The 21505-nt window shown below is 41.5% G+C and overlaps 1 protein-coding gene across 3 annotated transcripts in view; it reads right to left on the bottom strand.

The window, feature by feature from the left end:
• Positions 1-21505, bottom strand: part of PATJ (PATJ crumbs cell polarity complex component) — a 134091-nt gene that overhangs the window by 92467 nt on the left and 20119 nt on the right. For all 3 annotated transcript variants that reach the window (XM_058843045.1, XM_058843044.1, XM_058843043.1), the window contains exons 12-16: positions 18210-18286; positions 15773-15829; positions 14199-14333; positions 10531-10695; positions 9631-9759 (exon numbers count right to left, since the gene is read on the bottom strand). In XM_058843045.1, coding sequence (XP_058699028.1) covers positions 9631-9759; positions 10531-10695; positions 14199-14333; positions 15773-15829; positions 18210-18286 — 563 coding nt within the window. The remainder of the gene's footprint in view (positions 1-9630; positions 9760-10530; positions 10696-14198; positions 14334-15772; positions 15830-18209; positions 18287-21505) is intronic.

The raw sequence follows: 21505 nt of genomic DNA, 5'->3' as shown, positions 1-21505 counted from the left end.
CCTTGGAGCTCAGAGGTCAGAGCAGCCCAGATTCATTACATTTTGCATGGGACCACTTCCAGGTCTAGCACACATCTATCCATATTTAAAACTCTTCAGTGAGTAAGATACCAGGCTGCAAGACTCAAACACAACGCTTTTGATGCTGAACAAGGAAAAGACACCCGTCAACAATCAAAAGAACCAGAGGCATTTTATGTTTGTCTCACTATTATGTAGAGCAAAGGTAGAACTGCACATGAGCAATGTACCTGCATGCTCAGTGTTGTGAAATTACTGAAAATACCCATCCATGCTCTCATTTTGTGAAGTGCCTGTGGTTCCCTTTGCAGAGCCACCCTCCACAGTGACCCCCAACAATGCCCATGGGACCTGAGAGTCAAGACTGACAATCACTTTTTTGTGCCTTTTCAAAGCAGAAAGTGCCTCCTAACAGACAGGGAAGCGAGGGAGAGCCAGCTGTGAGTGAGGTCTGATTCCCTCCTTAAGGTGGCCTCACTTTTGGGTTGAGACTCGAGGTCCAAACCTTCTGCTCGCTCACTCCAATATGTTTACAGCAGTTGGCTGGAGGAACTGCCAAAGGCACTCTAAGGCCTGGAAAAACATCCCTGAGGAAGTGCTCAACTGGTTTTCATTCGATCCATTGCATCTGAGTGAAATTCGAAGCATTTCAGACCTGTTCCTGCCTCTTCCACTCGGATTGCAGTCAGCAGGACTGCTCAGGAAGGAGATTACACAATGCACAGCCTCTGGCTGTACCAGAGAAATAAACTGCAGGCTGATCTGCTGAAGCAACACAAACTTAAATACAGAGTGGTATTCAAGGAGGAATGCTGAACTTTGCTGTGATGTAAGGCAAAGCACTGGAAATAAAACATTACTATTTATTGATCTGCAGTGAGGGAATAAAGCAATGAATTTCAGAAGCTCTGGTGTGCAGCCGGCATTAATCAAAACTTCTGTTGTGGGAAATGTCAGCAAAGAAACAGGAATTCGCAGGGAAGGGGGAAAAAAAAACCCAGAAACAAACCACACAGAGCCCCACCCAGAGGAGGAGAGGGAACAGCAAAATAAAGAGGAGGAGGTGGCACAATGGGTTTCCCACACCAGGCTTTCATCATCTGGGATCTGAAATCCTATCAGCCTTCTCCAGCAAGAACGAACACGGTGGCCGGCGGTGACTCAGAGGCGCGTGGGTCTGGCAGGGCTGGAGAGCACAGCACAGTCCCCACCCCTCTGCTGTGGACCAGGGACCCCAGGGAAAAGACCTCACACACTACTGCTCTTCCCAAACTGAAAGATCAGAGATAGGCACCAGCTCTGGGTGTTTTCAGCGTCACCGTGCAGTGGACTCAGGTGCCTGTCGCTATCTTTTAATTTATCAAACTTCTCAATCCATCTAAGGTTTTATCCGCCTTTCATATTTGCTCTCAACAGAGCTAAAGTCTCAGGGATTACATTCATTAGACTCTCTTAATATCTTAGACTTTCAGACTTTCCAGCTCCAGAAAAAACACAGTGAGTGCTGACTACAGGGAAAAGCCAAAGAGATAAGAAAAAAAAATCCCCGAACTCATAAGGAAGTGGAGGAAAGCCACTGTGTGATGAGATAAAGAAGGGATAGAGATGTGTGGGAAAGAAGAAAAAAATACCAACAAGCCAAGGGAAAAAGTATAAATGGCATCACCTACGCAGCCTGTGCTCAGTGGGCCTTAAGATAGTTTGTGGGTTTGATCAGCTTTCAGATGCAAAGAATTCCTGAACTCAAAATCCAACCAAGAGCACTTGCACCAGAGAGGTAAGCTGGCCTCAGCGCTGGTAAAAGTCTGTGGAAGTGCAGGATGTGTTTCACACAAACCAGAGCTCTCCTCTGCATGAAAGTTTTGCTTCACAAACAGCAAACACATGAATTATGGAAGACTTGCTGCAGAAAAAGCTGCAAAATAAAAGTGAGGACAGAGGACAAGTAAGGTTTTATGCAACAAGGATCTGCAAACAGTGACTTGGCTCAAAGAACCACAGAATCCCAGACTGGGCTGGGTTGAAAGAGAACTTAAAGCTCATCTCATTCCACCCCCTGCCATGGGTAGGGACACCTTCCACTATCCCAGGGTGCTCAAAACTCCATCCATTCTAGCCTTGAACACTTCCAGGGATGAGGAACAGGGAGGACAAGAGAGCAGACAGAAGGACTGGCAGAGAGGTTGCAGGGAATTTTAAGGCTACGGTGAATCACACTGAGAACAGACAGAAAATTCCAAGTGCTCCAGGACTCCTTGGATTTGGGGAGCAGTATATTCCAGCAGGGTGAGGTTCTAAGAAAACAGAACACCTCATATCTTCCATGAGTTTTCAGGATGCTTCATGCTCATCCATCAGCACCAACAAACAACTCAAATCTCATCATTTCAGAACAAATTTGGAGCTGTCTGGGCTGAGCTCTTCCACACCCACTGCTCCACCACCTCCACACGTCCACTGCCAGGCCAGCACAGCTTCCTCCAGCCTCATCCACATTATCTCAGCCTGGCTGAGATTTACCAAGTGGTTAACAGAAAATCCAGCTACAGTTTTGTCCCTTTAAATTCTCGCCTTCTCTTGCAGGCAGAAGACATCTGTGGAATAATAATGAATTTCTTTGGTTTGGGGTTTTTTGTTTTTTATTAAAAGCTATTCTTTCTAGCAGGAAATGAAAAAGAACAACCAGATTGGAGAATTTGGGGGAAGAAGGGAAAACATTTCCAAAGGTTAATAGTAATAATACTGCTCAGCATTTATTTCATGGATATGCGACAAAGCAAAGAAAAACAGATGTTCTCAGTAATGCTTCAGTTTCTCTGCAAACTCAGGTATTGTCCAGAGCTGCTGCAGCTCACAGGGACAGGAGGGATGCTCCAACAAAATTGCCCCAACAGCAAAAGGAGGGATAAGGAAAATCTCTGTCTTTTACTGAATGCAGGACAAGCTGGGGATCAGCACGGCTTTGTCAAAGGCGGGTCCTGCACAACCAAAATCTGCTGCCCTGGGTTTAACTGGGGTAACCCATGGCTGAGATAAGAACATTTTGATAACTGAACAAAGCAAAAGATAATAGCAATGCTGATATGAATAAATATAATGAAAAGGGACATAACAAAAAGAGAGAGGAATAAAACCTGAGGAAAACAAGAGAGGCACAATCCTGATGCCCAGCCTGTTCCTGAGCAGTGATTCACCCCTCCTGGCCAACTCCCCCATTTATATACTGAGCATGGAATAGCCCTCTGGCTAGTTCAGATCATCTCTCCTGGCTTCTGGTGCTCCTCCACACTGGCAGAGCATGGGAAACTGAGAAGTCCTTGACTCAGAGTAATCGCTACTTAGCAACAACTAAAACATCACCCTGTTATCAACAGTGTTCTCATGCTAAATCCAAAACACAGCACTGCACCAGCTACCAGGAAGGAAATTAACTCTATCCCAGCCAAAACCACAATACCTGCTTCGTGGATGGGGGAAAGGCTGTGGATGTGTCTACCTGGAATTCTGTGAAGCCTTTGATGCTGTTTTCCACAGCATTCTACAGGAAAATCTCGCTGTGCATGGCTTGCGTGGCCAAGAAGGCAAATGGTACCTGGATTTTGTCAGCACTGGTGTGGCAGCAGGACCGAGGTACCTGGAATTCTGAGGTCACAACAAGAAGGACATGGAGGGGCTGGAGTGTGTCCAGGGGAAGGGTCTGGAGCCCCAGGAGGGGCTGAGGGAGCTGGGAAAGGGGCTCAGCCTGGAGAAGAGGAGGCTCAGGGGGGCCTTTTGGCTCTGCACAACTCCCTGCCAGGAGGGGACAGCCAGGGGGTCAGGCTTTGCTGCCAGGAACAGGAGGAGAGGAAATGACCAAGTTGCACTAGGGGAAGTTCAGGTTGGAGACAAAGAAAAATTTCTTCCCTGAGAGGCTGTCCAGCCCTGGCAGAGCTGCTCAGGGCAGTGGTAGAGTCGCCATCCTTGGAGGGATTTAAAGGCCCTGTGGATGTGGCACTTGGGGACACAGGGCAGTGCTGGCCTTGGCAGTGCTGAGGGAACAGCTGGACTGAAAGGTCTCAGAAGACTTTCCCAACCTGAATAATTCTATGAGATTCCTCCCTAACTTCTCATTTAGAGTCCGACTGATGGCCCCCTCCAGCCCGGTGTCAGGGAAGCCCTAATGTGACTTCCTGCCTCCAAGTTCTCCAGATCTCTTCCTCATCAAGCTGTTCCTGTGGATCTGTCTGTGTCTTTGTGTGAGATACACAGAAATCTCTTTGACTTCTTACTGAAGTGGTCTCTGCTCTCCCAGTGCATTAGTACTGCAGCACTGAGGCTTTGGAATCCACTATTTGTGAACACCTCAGAAACTTCTCCAGGAATGTGCTCGACTGCATTCACCAGCTCTTAGGTCCTGAAAAGTAGTTTTTAAGCTGAACTCCAAGAGAATTTTTCAAAAAGCTACACTGAATTCAATTCATGACACACTATTAAGAATTATTTTACACATGAAGCAGCTTAATATGATTTAAAGGATGTAGAACTTTCCCATAGGGGGAGAGAAGCAAATCCTCCGTGAGATGAGTACCAACACAGTTGGTACTGAGGCTTACAGAACTTTGATGTTAATGAATGTGGATGGGTTGTAGAGATGGGAGAAAAGCTGCCTTTATCAGTTTTCCCAGTACCAAGCTGATAGCCATTGTAAAACTGCTTTTTAATACAGCTGTGCAGCTTTTGCCAGTAAGCCACAGGTTTCCATCACATGATCAGGAGAAAATGTGCTTAACAAAGACGTGAATATGCTTCTTTGTTCATAACAAACTTATCACAAGAACAGACAAAGCTCAAATTATCACAAGAGGGCAAACGTTTAGGCAGCAACTTGTCAAAGCATTCCAGCCTGTGTCTCACTGCTGAACAGACCAAGAAAGTAAAAAAAAAATATAATCTACTTGAATACCACCTTCTACAAATAAGAAGTCAGTTTTGCTTTTTTTTTTTTTTTTTGTAACTCTACATCTGGAGCCTGTTTGGGGCATAAAGAAAAGAGGAAAGATATTTGGAGACACTTAAATTGCTTCACTTCCTGCCGTGAATGACTATGCAGTGATTTTGTTAGAAAAGAGAAAACAATTGTTTCCCATGCTCCCTGGGAGAAGGACAAAACATAACCTGCTGAATGTGCAGCAAAAGAGACTTCAGTTCAACAGCACGAAAAACTGCTACTAATAATAAAGGGAAGCCAGGAATAAGGCAGCTGTGGGGTCCCTGTTGCTAGACCACAGGAAAATCCCTGGAGCACTGACCCAGGCAGCCCAAGGCAGGCACAATTCACGCTGCTTCTCCAGCTCAGGGTAACTTGAAGCTCCTGAGTGCTGAAATGCCTCTTTCTGCTTCCATGGGTCACTTGGAGCAGGTGAGTCCATGAGTTCCTGCAGCCAGACAGCTCTCCAGGGCAGCTGGACTGTGCCAAAGCAAGCAGGCACTGGGGACTTATCTCTCAGCACAGACAGGGAGAAACAGCATCTCACAGTCCTTCCCAAGAGTTATGTAAAATGCCAAACCTCCCCATTCCACCCCTCACCCTCTCCAGTTTCATGCACTCTGAAACAGCTGCTCTAAAAAGACCCTGACTTCAAAGCACAGTAAATTAAGCTCCACATAAAGTCCATTCAGCTTTTTGTTTAATTTGATAAAAGCTCATCAGACCATTCAAGTTACCTTCTGGTCAATACTGCCTGAAGAAATCTGCAATTCAGCTACCTGTGGTTTTTCCAATATTTCTGTAAAACATTACTGACAGAATCTGTTGGCCCGCAATGCATCAGGTCTTTGGTAAACACTGTTTCAGGGCTCAAAGAACCTTCCATCCTGCTGGGATCTCTTCTTTTTCTCTGCAAGTCTTATGGGATTTTTCTTTCCTCTTGCACCAATGCCCTGGGATCACAGTCGTTTTTAGACAGCATTTCTTCTGTATTTTAACCTGATAATGTATCTTTCCATTTCTTTCTAAGAAAAAGGGATTGGTCTCAAAAACAATGGCTTAGCTCTTGACTCGCTGGCCAGGAGGCTGGATGGGGCTTGGAGCAACCGGGTCTAGTGGAAGGTGCAGGGTTTGGAACTGGATGAGAGTTAAGACCCCTTCCAACCCAAACCATTCTGGGATTCTGTGATTAGTTCCAGGCTAGACAAATTTACTGTTAAGCTGGATACTTTCAGGTCTGCTGACAAAGAACACGAAATACACTGACTGCAGCTCCTTGCCTCCCAGGTGATCCCAAATCGCTCCAGCAGCAGTGTCCCGGGTCCCTCCCTCACCATCAGAGCACACTTGGCACCACCTGTGCCAGCAGCACTACATAAAGGTTAGTGAAGAGGTGAAAGGGAGAGCAACCTCTCCAAGTGAAAAGAGAAGGAAATGAAGGGAGGCACAGTGTGTTACTGCACGGAGGAGTTGGCCAGAAGGTTGAGCAGCACAGCTTTTTAATGGCCAGGAGACCTCTGCAGCCTTCCCATCAAAGCGCCAGCAAGAAAAAGCAGTGCCTGGTCTAGGAGCTGTGACCAGGTCCCAACACAGTGATGACAACAGGAAAAACAACCACAGGAGGTTTCATTTTAAGAGATCTTCAGAGTTTCTTATTTAAATAAAAGAAGTCCAGTGAAATCCATCATTTCAAGAATCCACAGGATCAGCTTCCCATCCACCTCCCCTCTCACTAAGTACTGACCTTGCTGCCAGCAGAGCAGCAGTCTCAAAAATTTTAGATTTCCTACAACATAATTACAAATTACAACATTCAAAGCAGAAAAAAAAAGTTTTTTTTTAATACCCATAGAGACCACAGGAAGACAAAGAATATCCTATACAAATACTATCCTGTCATACCAAAAGGGATAACTACCCCAAAGTTTTAAGAACCTTATTAAAAAAAAGGAAGGTGGCTCTCTTTTAAGCTTTTAAATCCCTAAAGACAATCAAAAGAAAACATAGGACAAAGTAGAAATACTATTGATTATGCAAAATTGGTATAATTAATTTGTAATTAGTTCATTAAAATATATAGGCAATGGAATTATGCTTGTACATTTCTGGGAATATCCTGCAAGTCACTTGGGATGTGCTTATCATTTATTTGATAGATGAAACATTATTAGAAAGACAGCCCATTAAAAATTAATATGCCAGAGTAATAATTTTCTTGATCTCAGCATTCAGTTTTCCACGTACTCAGACTCCTATTCTGCCTCACAAAGAGTTTTATTAATTCTGTTTTGCATGGAAGTGCAGCATTTAGGACAACTGAGGCACAGCATCCTTTATGCTGAGCATGCAGCCAGTTTTGAAAAGCAAAATGGCAAATATTATAAATTACATACCATAGGAGTGTTCAGAACAACTTCTAATTCAACAATCAAAATTAAGATGGAAAGGTAAAAAGCTTTGTGCTTGAAAGCAAGTAGGAAGAAACTTCCAGAGCACTGGGAGCAGCCTGGTCTGTAATTGCTGAGCATTCCTGTGCTCCTGCAGCGTGTCTGGCATCTCTCACTGTCAGAAATGTATGAGCAGGACTCCAGGGCTCCTTAAACACTACAGGGAACAGCCCCAGTCCCACCTCAGGGCTGGGATCCACTGGGATCCACCATTTCAAAGGTGTTGCTCCACCTTTGTGTGGGGAAAGGTGAGATGGGACAATAGAGCATCGCCACTTTTTAAACCTGACGCCACTTCCCTGCTTCCACTGAGCTTCCTGAAGCCCTTCCAGTATTTCACAAGTGTCATTTCAACCAACAGCTATAGAAATAATTTGATTTAAAAAACCCAGGATAGTCACACCACCTCCTCCAAGCTGGGTATGCAACACCAAACTTTCCTTAAATTTCTGTAATGGACAGAGCCAGTTCTTGTGTGTTAACTACCAACAGGTTTCCTGCTCAAAATCTCTCCCCTTTGAAAGTGTTTTCCTCCCCACCCTACCTCCATCAACACTGTGGCAGCCTAGAAAGGCTGGTCACTCACCGATGATGAAGATGGGCCATGGGAAGACCCAGCTTCATTGAAAAATACCTTAAAAAAACTTAAAAATCGTATTCCTCCAAAGGAGCAAAATCAGCAGTGGATACATAGCACAAGCACTACCAATTGCCACTATAAGGCTTGAATTTTCTCTTGTAAAACAAAGAGTATGTGCCTAAAAAAACACCTCTCATGTTTTAAAGAAGGGTCTCCAGGTCCTTTAAGGCACAATTAAACACTGCTGTAATTCTGTGCTTCCCAGCAAATCTGTGCTAAGAATTCCAAACACTCTCCCAGGAACCACACACAGTTTTTTTTTTTCTTTCCTTGCCTCCACTGTTGCATGGACAATTATTTATTTTCTTTGCCTTATACTCAAGGATGTGATGGATGTATTTACATACACACACACAGAGCCACAGATATCTCCCTATAAAAATTAATCTGCAGATGATGAAAAGTGTAAAAGATCTAAGAGGCAAATCCCAAACAAAAGAACACACTTTATACATAAATATCTTGAAATTATAAAGATCTGAGATTAAGTGGTTTACCACTCATTTAGAATTGATTAGAATGTATTTAAATTTAGCTGAAAGTACCACAACATTGCTCGTGTATTTGCATCTGCGAATAAGTAAATAAAAAGCCTGCTATTAAAGCCTTCATTAATTCTGATTATATGAGAACTTAAAAGCAAATCTGTGTATTACTGCTCTGTAAAGACTCCCAGCAACTCTAGAGTAGAGCTGGCACTGCAACACAACATGTGTCAGCTAAAATGACTAAAAGGATCTATTTTCAGTAATCTTAAATCGCACTGGTAAAATACAGAATTAATGGGTTTGCATAATACTTCAAATACTTTCTTCCTTCTAATTCATTCCCAATTCCTGCCTTATTGTATCAAAAAGTGAATTTTATATCACTTGACATTTATGTACAACAGTTGAGCACATTTCATTAAACTACAATGTTTAGGCAGCACTCAGATGTGATGTGTATATTATTATAAAGAGTGATCCAGCTATTTTATTTCCTTATAAATATGATGACTGGAAGTTTAAAAAAAATATATCATGTTGACTAGAAACATAAAGAACATTTCATTCTGACTATGGATTTTGAGTGTTTCTTCATATTAAATTGAAGCCAGTGTTTTTGAAAGAAGGATCCATTAATTTTAGTAGCATTTCTCTCCAATTAAAGACTTGCCTGTTAATTTCTAAGGAGTTTAACAAGTAGTAATATAATCATCTCCAACTAATACCCAAGAACTTTTGCTTGCCACTTTCACAGCTGAAAAGTTACAACAAAATACAACAAAATCACGACTTTGCCCAACATTTAGTCATTAAAGTGTTATGGGGTACAGCTTGATTAAAGATTTTGCACTTTATCATGTCATTGATATTGTCATATCAATAATCAGAGGTTTAGAACACTCCATATTTTATAGAGGTGGCTTCAAAATACTTTACTTTTCCCTATAGTTTCTAGGCCCAAGTGTCAAGTCCATTAATCAGTATTCAACATCACAAAACATTTTAAGGCACCATGCAAGACAAAGGATCAAAAGGATTTCCAGTATTTAGTTATGCAGAAAAGTATACCTGATAGTCTAAAATGCTGAATCCTAAACCATTTTTGTCTTTCTCCAGCTCAATAACCTTCACATCAGGAGACCATAATGCCAATTCCCCTTCTTCCTCCTCAGGATTAAAGTCTTCCTCAGGTTTCACCTGGAAAATAAAAGCTCTGGTTCAAATACCATTCTCTCAGCTCTTTAGAAACACTATTCCTTCAATATTTTGATTATTAATGGTGCATACATGCCCTAAAATGTGACCTTTTATGGAATTAAAACTTCACTGAGCATTATGAATAGAGTTTTCTCCAGCTTGCTGCCTTGAGTACTCCCTTGGGCACAGGCCTACATGTTTTGAGCATCAGAGCCCAACCTGGCACACAAATACCCATGTATTAGTCTAATTAATTGTTAGAATATTACTAACCTGTTACATGTTGATGAACTTCAGCTGTCCCATTAGATGCATAAAGGAAAAATAAATAGCATAAAAGATCTAACCACAGACAGCTAATAGAAAGGCCAGACAATCAGAAAAGATGAGAAGCCAAGCTGTAAATACTTTTGCAAATAGGAGCAACCACAAGTGTCAAGCTTTAGTTTGAGACTTTAAAGCTCCTGCGATGAAAAGAAACTTTTACGTTTCAATTTTTTTTTCCCCCCCAGTTCTATAAAAGCTGCTCAGAACATGGAAGCAATCAGCTAATGGTGGCAAAGATGTGATTTAGTGTAATTCAGAGCTCTCACTCACCTATTAAGTGTAGGGATGATGAATGGGATGAACAGTCAGCAAAGCAGCACGGTGATTTACCTACCTTACCTCCCAGGACAATGAAGTGACCAACCGGTGTAAACCCAGAAATACAATGACTTTCCCAAAAAGTTACTGTCCTTTTGCACAAGTGGGTGACAGGAGAAGTGTTACCTTCTGCTCTGGAGGGGGAACTGCCATGGGGGGCTCGTCCACAAAAGACTCGGTGCCGTCACCAAAGAGCCGCCGGCAGCACACCAGGGTGAAAGGGGGTGGCACTTCCTTGAGGAAGGTGACAGCCTCACGTCGGGATTTTCCATACAGCTGCACCCCGTTTACCTGCAGAGTGGGAACATGCATCCACACAAAGAGAATTCAAGGATATCCACCAGATTATTTGATTTTTTTTTATTTTTAATTTTTTTTGGCATGCATTTTTCCCCACCTCAGTGTGAAAGTCTGATTTTACCTGAGGATTCTGGCACAGCTTGCACAGTTTTGTTAACATACACTTCTGAAGAACATATACATTATTGTGAAACTTCATCTCCAAGATCTTGTGACTACTGCTCCATCATGTCTCTTTAGCTTCCTCTAAGTTCTTTTCTGCTCCCCACTTTTCCAAGCCTAAACATTTCCTAGAATTCTTATTTCTTTCTCACCTGTTTCTTTGTTGGGGATCTTTTTTCAGCGTTAGGATTATGTGCTTGAATTAAAAAAGATAAAAAATGTAAATTTCCCCACAATATTTTAAGCAAGCACAGGTTCTGAGCTCTGATCAAAAGACTCAAGTCAGAACTATCACAACTAGTTTAAAAGTTTGGCTCAATGACCTTAGAGGTGTTTTCCAACCTTAATAAGTCTGTGATTTCTGACTTTGCCAGTTTAAAATGTAACAACGTGGCTGAAACTAAAATAGCTGCTACAGAAAACAGGCAAGAACCTTTGTACAGTAACAAAGAAACCAATTACAGTAAGCAATTAACCAGAAAGTCCCAACAAGGGTCAAAGCTTACCATACCATAAACTCAAGATTGTGAGTGATAACAGAACATTGTTAATGGATGTTCTAAACCACAGACTTTGAAACAGAAAAAAAAATATATAGATAGATAGATAGATAGATAGATAGATAGATAGATAGATAGATATAGAATTGTTATTTTTTTGTAGCTGTCCCATCCCTGGAAGTGTCCAAGGCCAGGCTGGATGGGGCTTGGAGCAACCTGGGGTAGTGGAAGGTGTCCCTGCCATGGCAGGGGTTGGACTGGATGGGCTTTGATGTCCCCTCCAACCCAAACCATTCTGTCACTCTGTGATTCTACTGCAGGAAAAAAAGGAGTGATTCATCCTCTTTTACCTATTTTATAACCTTTATATCCTGAGGGTTCCTCTCTTTGCACCACAGGGGTGTCCCTAAATAGGAGGACAGCAGAATGTCAGCAGATGTCATAAATGACCTGTGCTAACCAGCACTGCAGCCCCAAAAGAGCAGAGGTTTAACCCAATTAGTGCTGTGGACTCAATCCCAACACCTGGAGTGTTCCAGGGATTCCTTTTAGGCTGCCTCAAGCCTCTCTCACGACCAAATGTCCACACTGCTGGAGTGCAGCCACTGGTTTGGGAATCCAGCACCTCATCCAAGTCACTCCAGAGCAGGAACCAAGGCACAAAAAGTGGGGATGACTGAGGATTACCTTCAGTACTTCCCTCCATGCCCACAGTGCAAAGGAACCCACATCTGATCCTAGAAAACAGAGCATGGAAACATTCGCCAGACATGGACGCACCTTTGTATGTGTGCACTTAAGGCAGAACCTTTCCATAAGCCTCCCAGATCTTGCTGATTAGAGGGATTCAGCTTTACAATCCCACTTTAGCCAACATTTGTTTCCTGATCACTTTTACTTTTCCCCCCTGCTTTGTGCTTTTTGCAGGGTAAATGTTCTTTGTACTGCTGGGAAACACAGAGTTCCTCTCACACCACACATCCCAGCCAAGCAGGAAAATTGAGAGTAGTGGAACTGGCCTCCAGCATGGTAAGACAAACTGCTCTGGGCTTTTTCTGCAAGAATTACAGCAAGTGCTGAGCTATCAGCCTCAGCCATTAGTTAATTATTTAAGCAGAAGGATCTACGCGTAAGGATTTTTTAATGCTTGGAGAGTGGCAGCGTGGTGGAAAACTCCCAGCACTTCTCAGCATCCCATGATGGATGGGGAAGAGCTACTGTGCACCCCCCAGCAGACCTGGGGACTCCCATTTCTCCTCCTGCAGCTGCCAGAAATCAAGAAATCAGCCTCTGAGCAGGCAAGGTGCCCTACACCCACTCATTCAGCACATCAGCCAGCCAGCTCTCAAATAGCAGGGAAATTGTACAACAAAAGGGCACAAAAAAGCAATTTACTCCTCAAAAAGAACACAGTGGAATTAGCAGAAATGAAGGGCAAGGGAGGGGTATCGTGCTGTCTGTCATAATTCAAACACATCATTAAAAATAATCAACATTCAACCTCACTATATATTGAAAAAAAAAAAAATAAATCCTTGCTGATCATGTTTCAATCCCAAATGTATCAGGCCCAGGTAAGGCTGCTTGTTTGGGGAATGGGGCTGTCACTTTTTCCACTGCAAACCTTTATTTAAGGGGATTTATAACTTGGCTGCAAAAATACAGTCTGGGCTAAACCTGGCACTTACAGCTTTAGCCCCAGAGCACATTTTTATTTTGTTGGGGGCTTTTTCCCAACTAGAGAGTAGCAAAAAAATTTACACTCACTAGGTCTGGACATACCTGTGAACTTAATTTTGAATACAGAGTAATACATAAAACTGTTAAATATACACAATTAAAGTTTCCTAAGTTACTCTACAGCACAGCATTATTGCTTTTTATGTAATTTTTGTTTAGTGGCCAAGCAATTTAAATGACACTTCCAGCATTCCATTAATCCCTTCCTTCAGGAATCAAGATTTCCTCCATTAAGCAATAAGAAAATGTTTTAGGTCATAGTGATATCAGTATGAATTTTTGATGTTAGAGGGTGAAGTAAAAGCAAAATAGCTGTACACCTAACAAATCAATCTTTCAGAAGGCCTAATTCTGTTTCCATTAAATGTTCTTTGCATCCACTAAAAAAAGGTTCAAATATCAAAATATTCCACAAGGAATAAGCATGCAATAATAAATAAATGTCTTTTCACTTGCAGGCTGAGATATCAATGGATACATGTACACACACAAAATAGGAATTATTTTAATTTTATCAAATAATTATTTTTCCTGAGAAAATAGGTCTAATGTGACTCTGATGACTCCAAAGCTGCCCCAATACCTCTTCATACACATTTAAACAAACTGATGTATTTGCTCATACACACAAACATCTTTCAACACTCAACAAAAAAGTTTTATTGTGTAACTGAAACCACTGTTCCTAAGACTGTTGTAAATGTTTTAGGGGTGACAAATATTCAGAAAGATTATTTACCACAAAAGCTAAAGCCAAATTGTGCAAAAGACTGAGCCACAAATAATTCAATGCAAATATTATCTCTGCCCTTGTAACTCTTGATATTCATGTTAAAACATTTCAGAAGAAATACCCATGAAGTCATTGAGAGGTTACAAAAATTTGACATTTTGTCCATAAATGTGGAAGAGAACAGTGAAGAAAATTAATGTGAATTCCAAAGCCCAACTCTGCTTCCACAGCTAACTCTGGAATAATTCTACTGCACACACAGCAGCCAAGCTAGAATTAAGAGAAGCATTTTAAGAACACCAAACAAACAGGAAATACATAATTTTTATTTTTGTGGGGGTTCTATTTTATTTTTTTACCTCCAGAAGTTCATCCTCCAGTTGCAGAAGTCCAAGGGTTGCAGCTGGGCTATCTGAAGCAATGGATGATATATAATGATGTCCATCAAAAGTGTCCAGCTCAACTCCTAATCTCAGAGTGTGGATGGGTAACAGCTGCCAGAAGATAAATATAAGTGGATATTTAAGTATAAATCTTTATCTACCACGATAAAAACAGATTTAGGATTCAGTAGCTCACCAAACTGAACCAAACCCAGAGTAAGATGATTAAATGTTCACAGTGACCACACCTGTGTTACAGCACAACTGTTTATAACTTCTCTTTACAAACTGTTTGCACAAATAAAAACAACCAGCCTGCTCTTTGGGGGAAAAGGCAATGTGAACTGTATTCTCAAATAATTAAACATAATGGGAAAAATACAGAGAGAAGTACCATCCAAAAGGTGAGTGGTCAACAAATCACAGAATGGTTTGGGTTGGAAGGGACCTTAAACGTCATCCAGTTCCAACCCCATTTCCTCGGGGTTGGAGCAAAACAAAAAACAAACAAACAAACAAACAAACAAAAATAAATAAATAAAGGAATAAAATTAATTCCATAATTGCCCTAAAATCTCACCACAAGATCAGCTGTCTTACTCCTTTGGGAACTCCACTATTTCAAGGTAGAAAAAATATCCATGAAGTGTCCTCTGTAAGTAGTTACTAAAACTGAAGTCCTTTTTTCTGCAAGGGGAAATCACTGATTTTGTGTCAGCCTTTTCCCACTGGGACTGCCTAATTTTGAATTTTTCTCAAGGGGAAGCTCCAACCCTCAGTGCCTTAAGTCTGCTAATGTTAGGAAAAGTAGAATAAAAGTGATACACTATCCAGACTAGGCAGAAGAAATCATGGCAACGTGGGGAGAAGAGATGATCTGCAGGAGCTGCTCATTCAGTCTGAACATCTTCTGGCTTTTTATTACTGGAGTTCAAACACTGACTATCCTGTTTCCCAAATTATTCTGGATATTCAAATAAAAGGATCTACTGATCCACAGCATTCCTTCACAGCCATGTCTGATCATGACTTTATGGCCCTTCCCCACTGAGGTGTCCCCACAAATACATAAATGCATCACCTCTAAAAACCTCTTCTCCACAATATTAACATAGGTATCTTGAAAATCTCTTGGAAGTGAAATTAATTTAAGATCTGACAATTTAAACGAATTACATATCCCTTTCCCTGAGCCAGGATCACTACAGCAAAATCCTTTGTGGGACAAAAAAGTTGTTCAGCAGAGTTTCAACCTCTGCTCCATTCTGTGCAATTAAGTACCCCAAAATTTAGGGTTTATGTGCATAGCTTGAGGGTGGTTTTTTGTTGTCTGGGGGTTTGGTAATGAACTGTTAAAAGGTTCATTTGCCTGTGCTATGAAAAGGTATTGGATCAGTCCAAGAGATAAGCAGAATATTGGCAGCCTTTTTTTGGAAAATAGAGAGCCACAAAACCACTGAATTCCTGAAACACATCTGGAATTGTGTCATGCCCTCCCAGGATTACTCTGCCAACATTTACCACATAGGAAACCACCATGTAAGCCTTACCTTTGAGTACTTCTGGAGCTCTGAATCGTCTTTGAAGGGCATATCCAGATTCACAACCTAAAAATTGGACATCAGAACATTTTTCAACAGTGGGACAATAAAGACTTTACCAGAACGATGAAATTCTGGCAAAAAAAACCAACTCATGAGCAAAATAAACCGTACTTAAACAATGTCACATTGCTGCAAAATAATTTTAAACAAATGTTAGAAAAATCTTTCAGGCACAGAACATTTACAAGTAGGAATGTGGTGATTATGCACTATTAACAGACTCCAATATTATCCTATTCCCGGAGCCCAAATGCCAATTTTAGTCAAGTTCAGTAATCCTGTGTAAGCACAAAATGCCATTATGTTTGACACAAATACCCACACGGACTTGCCAATCAGAATTTGAAAGTATGACAGCTTAAGTTGTTACCTCGGGCTATGGTGCAGCCATCTCCCATCCAGACTAACCCTCCAACTTCTGTTGCTAACATGGCTTGAAATACATAACTTTAATTACCAAATGGAAATGGAAAGTTATTTAAACCAGGGACAGAAAGTCTTTTTTTAGTGTCTTTCAGTGTATTTTTTTAAGATTAATAAAAATTACTATGTTCACCAACAATTTTCTTGTACTGTCCCTCCTTAACATGACAGATTTATCTGTAACCTTAGAAGGTTATTTACCCCAATTTTAAATGTAATTAAGACAAAATCATAGAATGGTTTGGGTTGGAAGAGACCTTAAAGATCATTTAGTTCCAATCTACAGCCCAGGGTTGGAATTTGGGACACTGAACTTGAATGTTTAAAGGAAAGCTACACTTAGGAGGTCTGAAAAAAAAAGTCTTGCAAAAAAATCAGGTAACTTTTCTTTGGAAACTTCTAGTTTAATAAATATTACACTTTTATTTTGGATTAATTTTAAACAGGGCTTCCAGCATGTTGTTTTCCAGTTCTCAGGGTGTTTTTCCTGACAAATGGAACCCATTTCATGTCCATCCATGCAACTAAATGGATTTATCACTGGTAACTCCTCAGCCTGACACCACACAGTCCCTGCTCGGGATCTCAGCTCCTACCACTGGCACAAAAAAGGACCAGCAGCACAGAAACCATCAGGGCCACCAACCCTTCCCTTCAAACAGCTGTTTCCTTTGAAGATAAATACTCCTGAGAGTCCTGTAGGCACCTTTGGGGTGAGTTCTAGGGCTGAGTGAGGATGGTGTGACACAGGGACTGGGGCGTCACAGGCTGGACTCCAACTGGACATTGCTACTGAACACAGGAGGGAGGCACAGGCAACCAGAACCAAAAAATGACTTTCAAAATGGGATGGCCAGGAGAGTTCCCTTCTATTATTCAAGAGGCCCCATCATTAACATTTTCACTGCTGACATTTCACCGGCGGCGGCTGAAGAAGGATTGGGGATGGTTGGATTCACCAACTAAGCAGGATTTCATCCTCTGTGGGAAGTGTGATAGTGCTCAGGGAGGTAATATCAGCCCCTGGAAATATAAGGGTGGGAATACCAAGCAACTGAAGTGGGCAGCCAAACAGATTTATTGCATCATGTACATAATCTCACACGAGCTTCAGATCTTAAAGGAGTGCTAATGGAAAGAAGGGAAGTGAATTTCTCAAGGCAATTCCTAAAGCTACTTTAAATCTCCCAGCGAGTGACTGGAACCACGGCTACTCCAAGTAGTAAAAATAAGTGTCTCTAAATCAACTGGGCAAGCATTGCAAAGACAAACAGGGCATTTTCTTGGTGGTGGTGGAATTTTTTAAGGCTTCAGGAAGAACGCTGTCCAGAGTCTTTTATCTGTATTCGCTGGCTTACCCAGCAATGAAAAGCACAAGTGAATTACAGTTTCCATCAACTCTTTGTGACAATTCATCAAAACAATCTTTTGCTAAGTAATTATTTAATATGAAGAAATATTTACTAGACACTGGCACCACAAAGTTACACTAGTGAGAATTACTTTGTATTTTCCCAGCATGTTTGAGAATCATTCTTTCATTCTTCAGATAGAATGGTAAGATTCTTCTCAACACAGAAGTTCTGTCCTGAGCCTTTTTTTTAATTTGGTGCCCAATAAAACAAATAGATCATGAATGAAATAATAAAAATGCCATATATTTTAAGTGGCTGCTGTGATGCAGATTTAACAGGACAGCTGATTTCCTTAAATCACTGTTCCTGTCTCGTATTTGTATTACAACGGTATCTATATAAACAGAATAAAATAAAAGGGCAGCAAATCCCCCAACTCATTATAACATACATTTCAGCCCCGACGTTACAGGAAAGAAAATCTGATGTTACTGATCTGTTCCAAACACTGAACTGTTCTATAAACAGCCTGTAATGCTAAGCTCACAGATCTGTAATTTAAAGAAATAACATTCATGAATGTAGTTTATTGAAATAACACATACCATAACTTCATATTCTGGTCCCAGCAGGTTTTCCCACTTGGATTTCATCTCATGTGCTGGAGGGAGTAGGACTCTTCCTAAATATGAAAGTGAATATTAAATTTACAAGCATACTGTACATTCAGAAGTACATTTATTTCTAAATACTCCAATAAAAATTCAGTGTAAATAAAAGATTAGAGGGAATAATCCCCAAAAGGGAAGTGCATTAAGCTGAGTCTATCAAACAGCACAAATCAAAAATGTCTTTCTTAGGAAAACAATGCAAAATGTCAGCTCCTGTAAAAGTGTGATTTATTCAGCTGAGAGGCAGAAGAGGTGATGCTTGGTGATGAGATGTGAGTTCTGTACCATGCACTACTGTAAATAAATCATTCTTTCAGGCTGCAAAACAAATTTCACACGACTTCATCATTTGTTGCCGTTAAAACGCTTCCCACTCCAGGGAAACATCATCTCCCACCCAAATGAGCCCCCTTCAGAAGGAGAACACCTGACAAGATATTGCTGTTATCGAGGGGCTGTGTCAGCACAACGCAGGCACAGACTTTATTTATACATTTGGCAGGTATAAAGCCTTGTCTACTTTAATTAGGCCAGTAAGTAACATGAGCTTTAATATAAGCTCCAGTTCTAAACCAGTCTTCCGTGGGAACTTGGCTATCTTGACATTTATATCTTTTCAGCTTTCTTACTTATGCAACCAAGGCAGTTGGTTACAGTCCTGTAAGACAATTTGACAGAGCTAGACAGCAGAAAATGACTGGCTGCCCTGCGTTTGACCTCAGCCAGAAGCTCAGCTCACATATAAAGTTCCAAGCTGGAGCAATGTGTAACTGGTAAGAATCAAGCTCTACAGCAAATTCCATCCAGCAGCGACAGCAGCAGCATCTGGGGGCTGAATTACCAAAAAACTGGGGTTTATTTTTCCCCCCTGAATGACTGCAGTAGTTTGTCAGATGTCTAGACAAGGCACAGATCACCCCGCGTTGCTGCTGCGTTCTCCTGAAATTCGGAGTGTAAAGCACAAGCTCACGTTTTGCACACAGAGAGTAAAATACCTCGGGGTGGGGAGGGAATTGTGAAGACACCATGAGGAGCTCAGAGCCCACCTAGGAGCAAAAAGCCTGCACAAATGGCATTGTCAAGCTGCCTCTGCTTTCAGCACCTTCGCAGACTGCAAAGATAAAGCTCTGCAATACAATCCTCATTACACACTTTCATAACTTTGAAGTTTTCCACTCAATAAAAGCAAAGACTGAAGTTCGCTTCTACGACAACACAGCCCACCCCTGTATCTCTCCAGCTCACTTTCAGCCATGCCAGACAAGCAAATTCTGTCTGATCTGCACTGAGAAATCTTGGAAATATCCAGAGGATTTTCAACCTACAGGCTCAAGCAGACACCGATATCTGAGAATTCCAGCAATCCTGATAGCTATTTTCTGCTACCAAAACCACACCCCATCAAGATTAAAAACTTGGGTTTGTAAATACAGCCCACAGTTGTCTCTGAAATAAATTATCTCCTTAAAAAATAACAGGAAGACAAATTGTCCTAAAATTATCAACTGCTAATTAGGGTTTTTTAACTTCACTGCAAATAAAAGTTTCTAATGTGCAATATATTATCAAGCACAGGCTGATCACTGTCTTTACTTCTCAACTGTATCAAAACCAGAACACCAGTGCATTCTTCTGCTCCTTCCATTTGCATAAAAACAGAGGGACAGAAATTCCTGAGTCTCTTTTTCTGCTATTACAGAGTTACAACAGTGTGAACACACAGGACCTAAGCACCTGTAATCCCCTGTGCAGCCAAATATAGATTTTAAGGTTCACCAGGAGTAATGAATCTCAGGGTCAAGCTCAAAGTTCAGTTCAGCAACTGTAATCTGTGTTCAGCTGGCTGAATACAGATTTTTTTGTCACTTCCAAAACACAGTACCAAAATCTAAAAGTTGCTCAGAGCAGGTGCTGATGCATGTCTCCATCTGAAGTTTCCCCCTTTCTTTATTTCAAATACACTTTGAAGTCCCTTCTTGTAACTTCCGTAGAACTGTGGAAATGTTGGGCTGAAGGGATTTGGATTGAATATATTCAATTCCAGTGGCATCACTCAATTCATTTACAATGTTCCTTTTTCCCCAAACAGCTTTTTCCACATGGCAGCTAATAGGAAATTTCTTCCTAGTCTCTCATGCAGCTGAATTCCTCATGACCTGACATATGTACCATGTCTTCCATAATGTGCAAGGCCTCAGAAATGAAAACACTTCCCAGGGACAGCTTTCATTAGCAACAACTTTTCAGCATATTTAGCCTGTCCTTCTGCCTGCGCTTCCAGGCAGTTTTTCATTTCTAATTAGCAAGCATAAAGAAGAAACCACAAACGTATTGTAAAAATCATCTTTTCTGGTCAAAACTGTCAGCTTCTTCAAAACTGGAATCTTTTTTTGTTGTAGCTTCCTCCTGCTCTCACGAAGTTACCATGCAAGGGTGTGCACTGTGTTCCTAACCCTCTACCTGCACTACTGCTGGGGCTCTTTTTCCCCAGACATCTCTCAAGCTCCTGACTCCCAGCATTGTCCCTCTGGGTTTTGAGTACCCCTGCAAGGCAGGATGGAGCAGTTCTGCCCAGGCTGCAGGCTCGCAGAGGCAGCTGTTAAATTCATTGCCTGCACTCTGCTAGCACAGAGTTTCAGGCCTCATGCACACTGCAGCCCAAACCCCACTGCCTTTGTACCAGAACTGCTTAAGCATGGCTTTGCCTGGCCAGAGTTAGCATTTAATACCTCCCCAGGAAACACAATTTAATAAGAATTTCACACAACCAGGCTTAAAGGGAAGTAATACGCATTTTATAAAACATACCTTTCACATTAAACTTCTAAAAGCATTTCCAGAGTTTAGTCAGAGCCTTAAATTAGCAGTATTTACTTTAGCACCATTATAATGAAGTGCCCATCACCACATCCAAAATAAGCACCTATCTTTGGAATTTAAACCTGGCCATTAAATTCTGTTCCAAGGTGAAATCTCATACATCGTATTTCTGTGGGAGTAAAATATGCATAGAAGTCCCACAGTAAAAAAAACCAAAAACTGGGTAAGTGACACAGGACAGACAAAGTGTTGCTCTTTTCCAGCTTTTGCTTTCTGTCATAGCAAAACAATGCTCTGAGAACCTCCACTCTCAGCTACTCATCCACCTCTGTTCTGGCTTCCTCTTTCTGGGAACATGCAAAAGTCACAACAAAGGATGTCTGGTTACAAGGCTTGGACAGAAAAGTAAA

This window comes from Poecile atricapillus, chromosome 7, assembly GCF_030490865.1.
Source record: "Poecile atricapillus isolate bPoeAtr1 chromosome 7, bPoeAtr1.hap1, whole genome shotgun sequence".
Lineage (NCBI taxonomy): Eukaryota > Metazoa > Chordata > Aves > Passeriformes > Paridae > Poecile > Poecile atricapillus.
The sequence above is the reverse complement of the archived record's forward strand: the minus strand, read 5'-3'. Positions and strand labels throughout refer to the sequence as shown.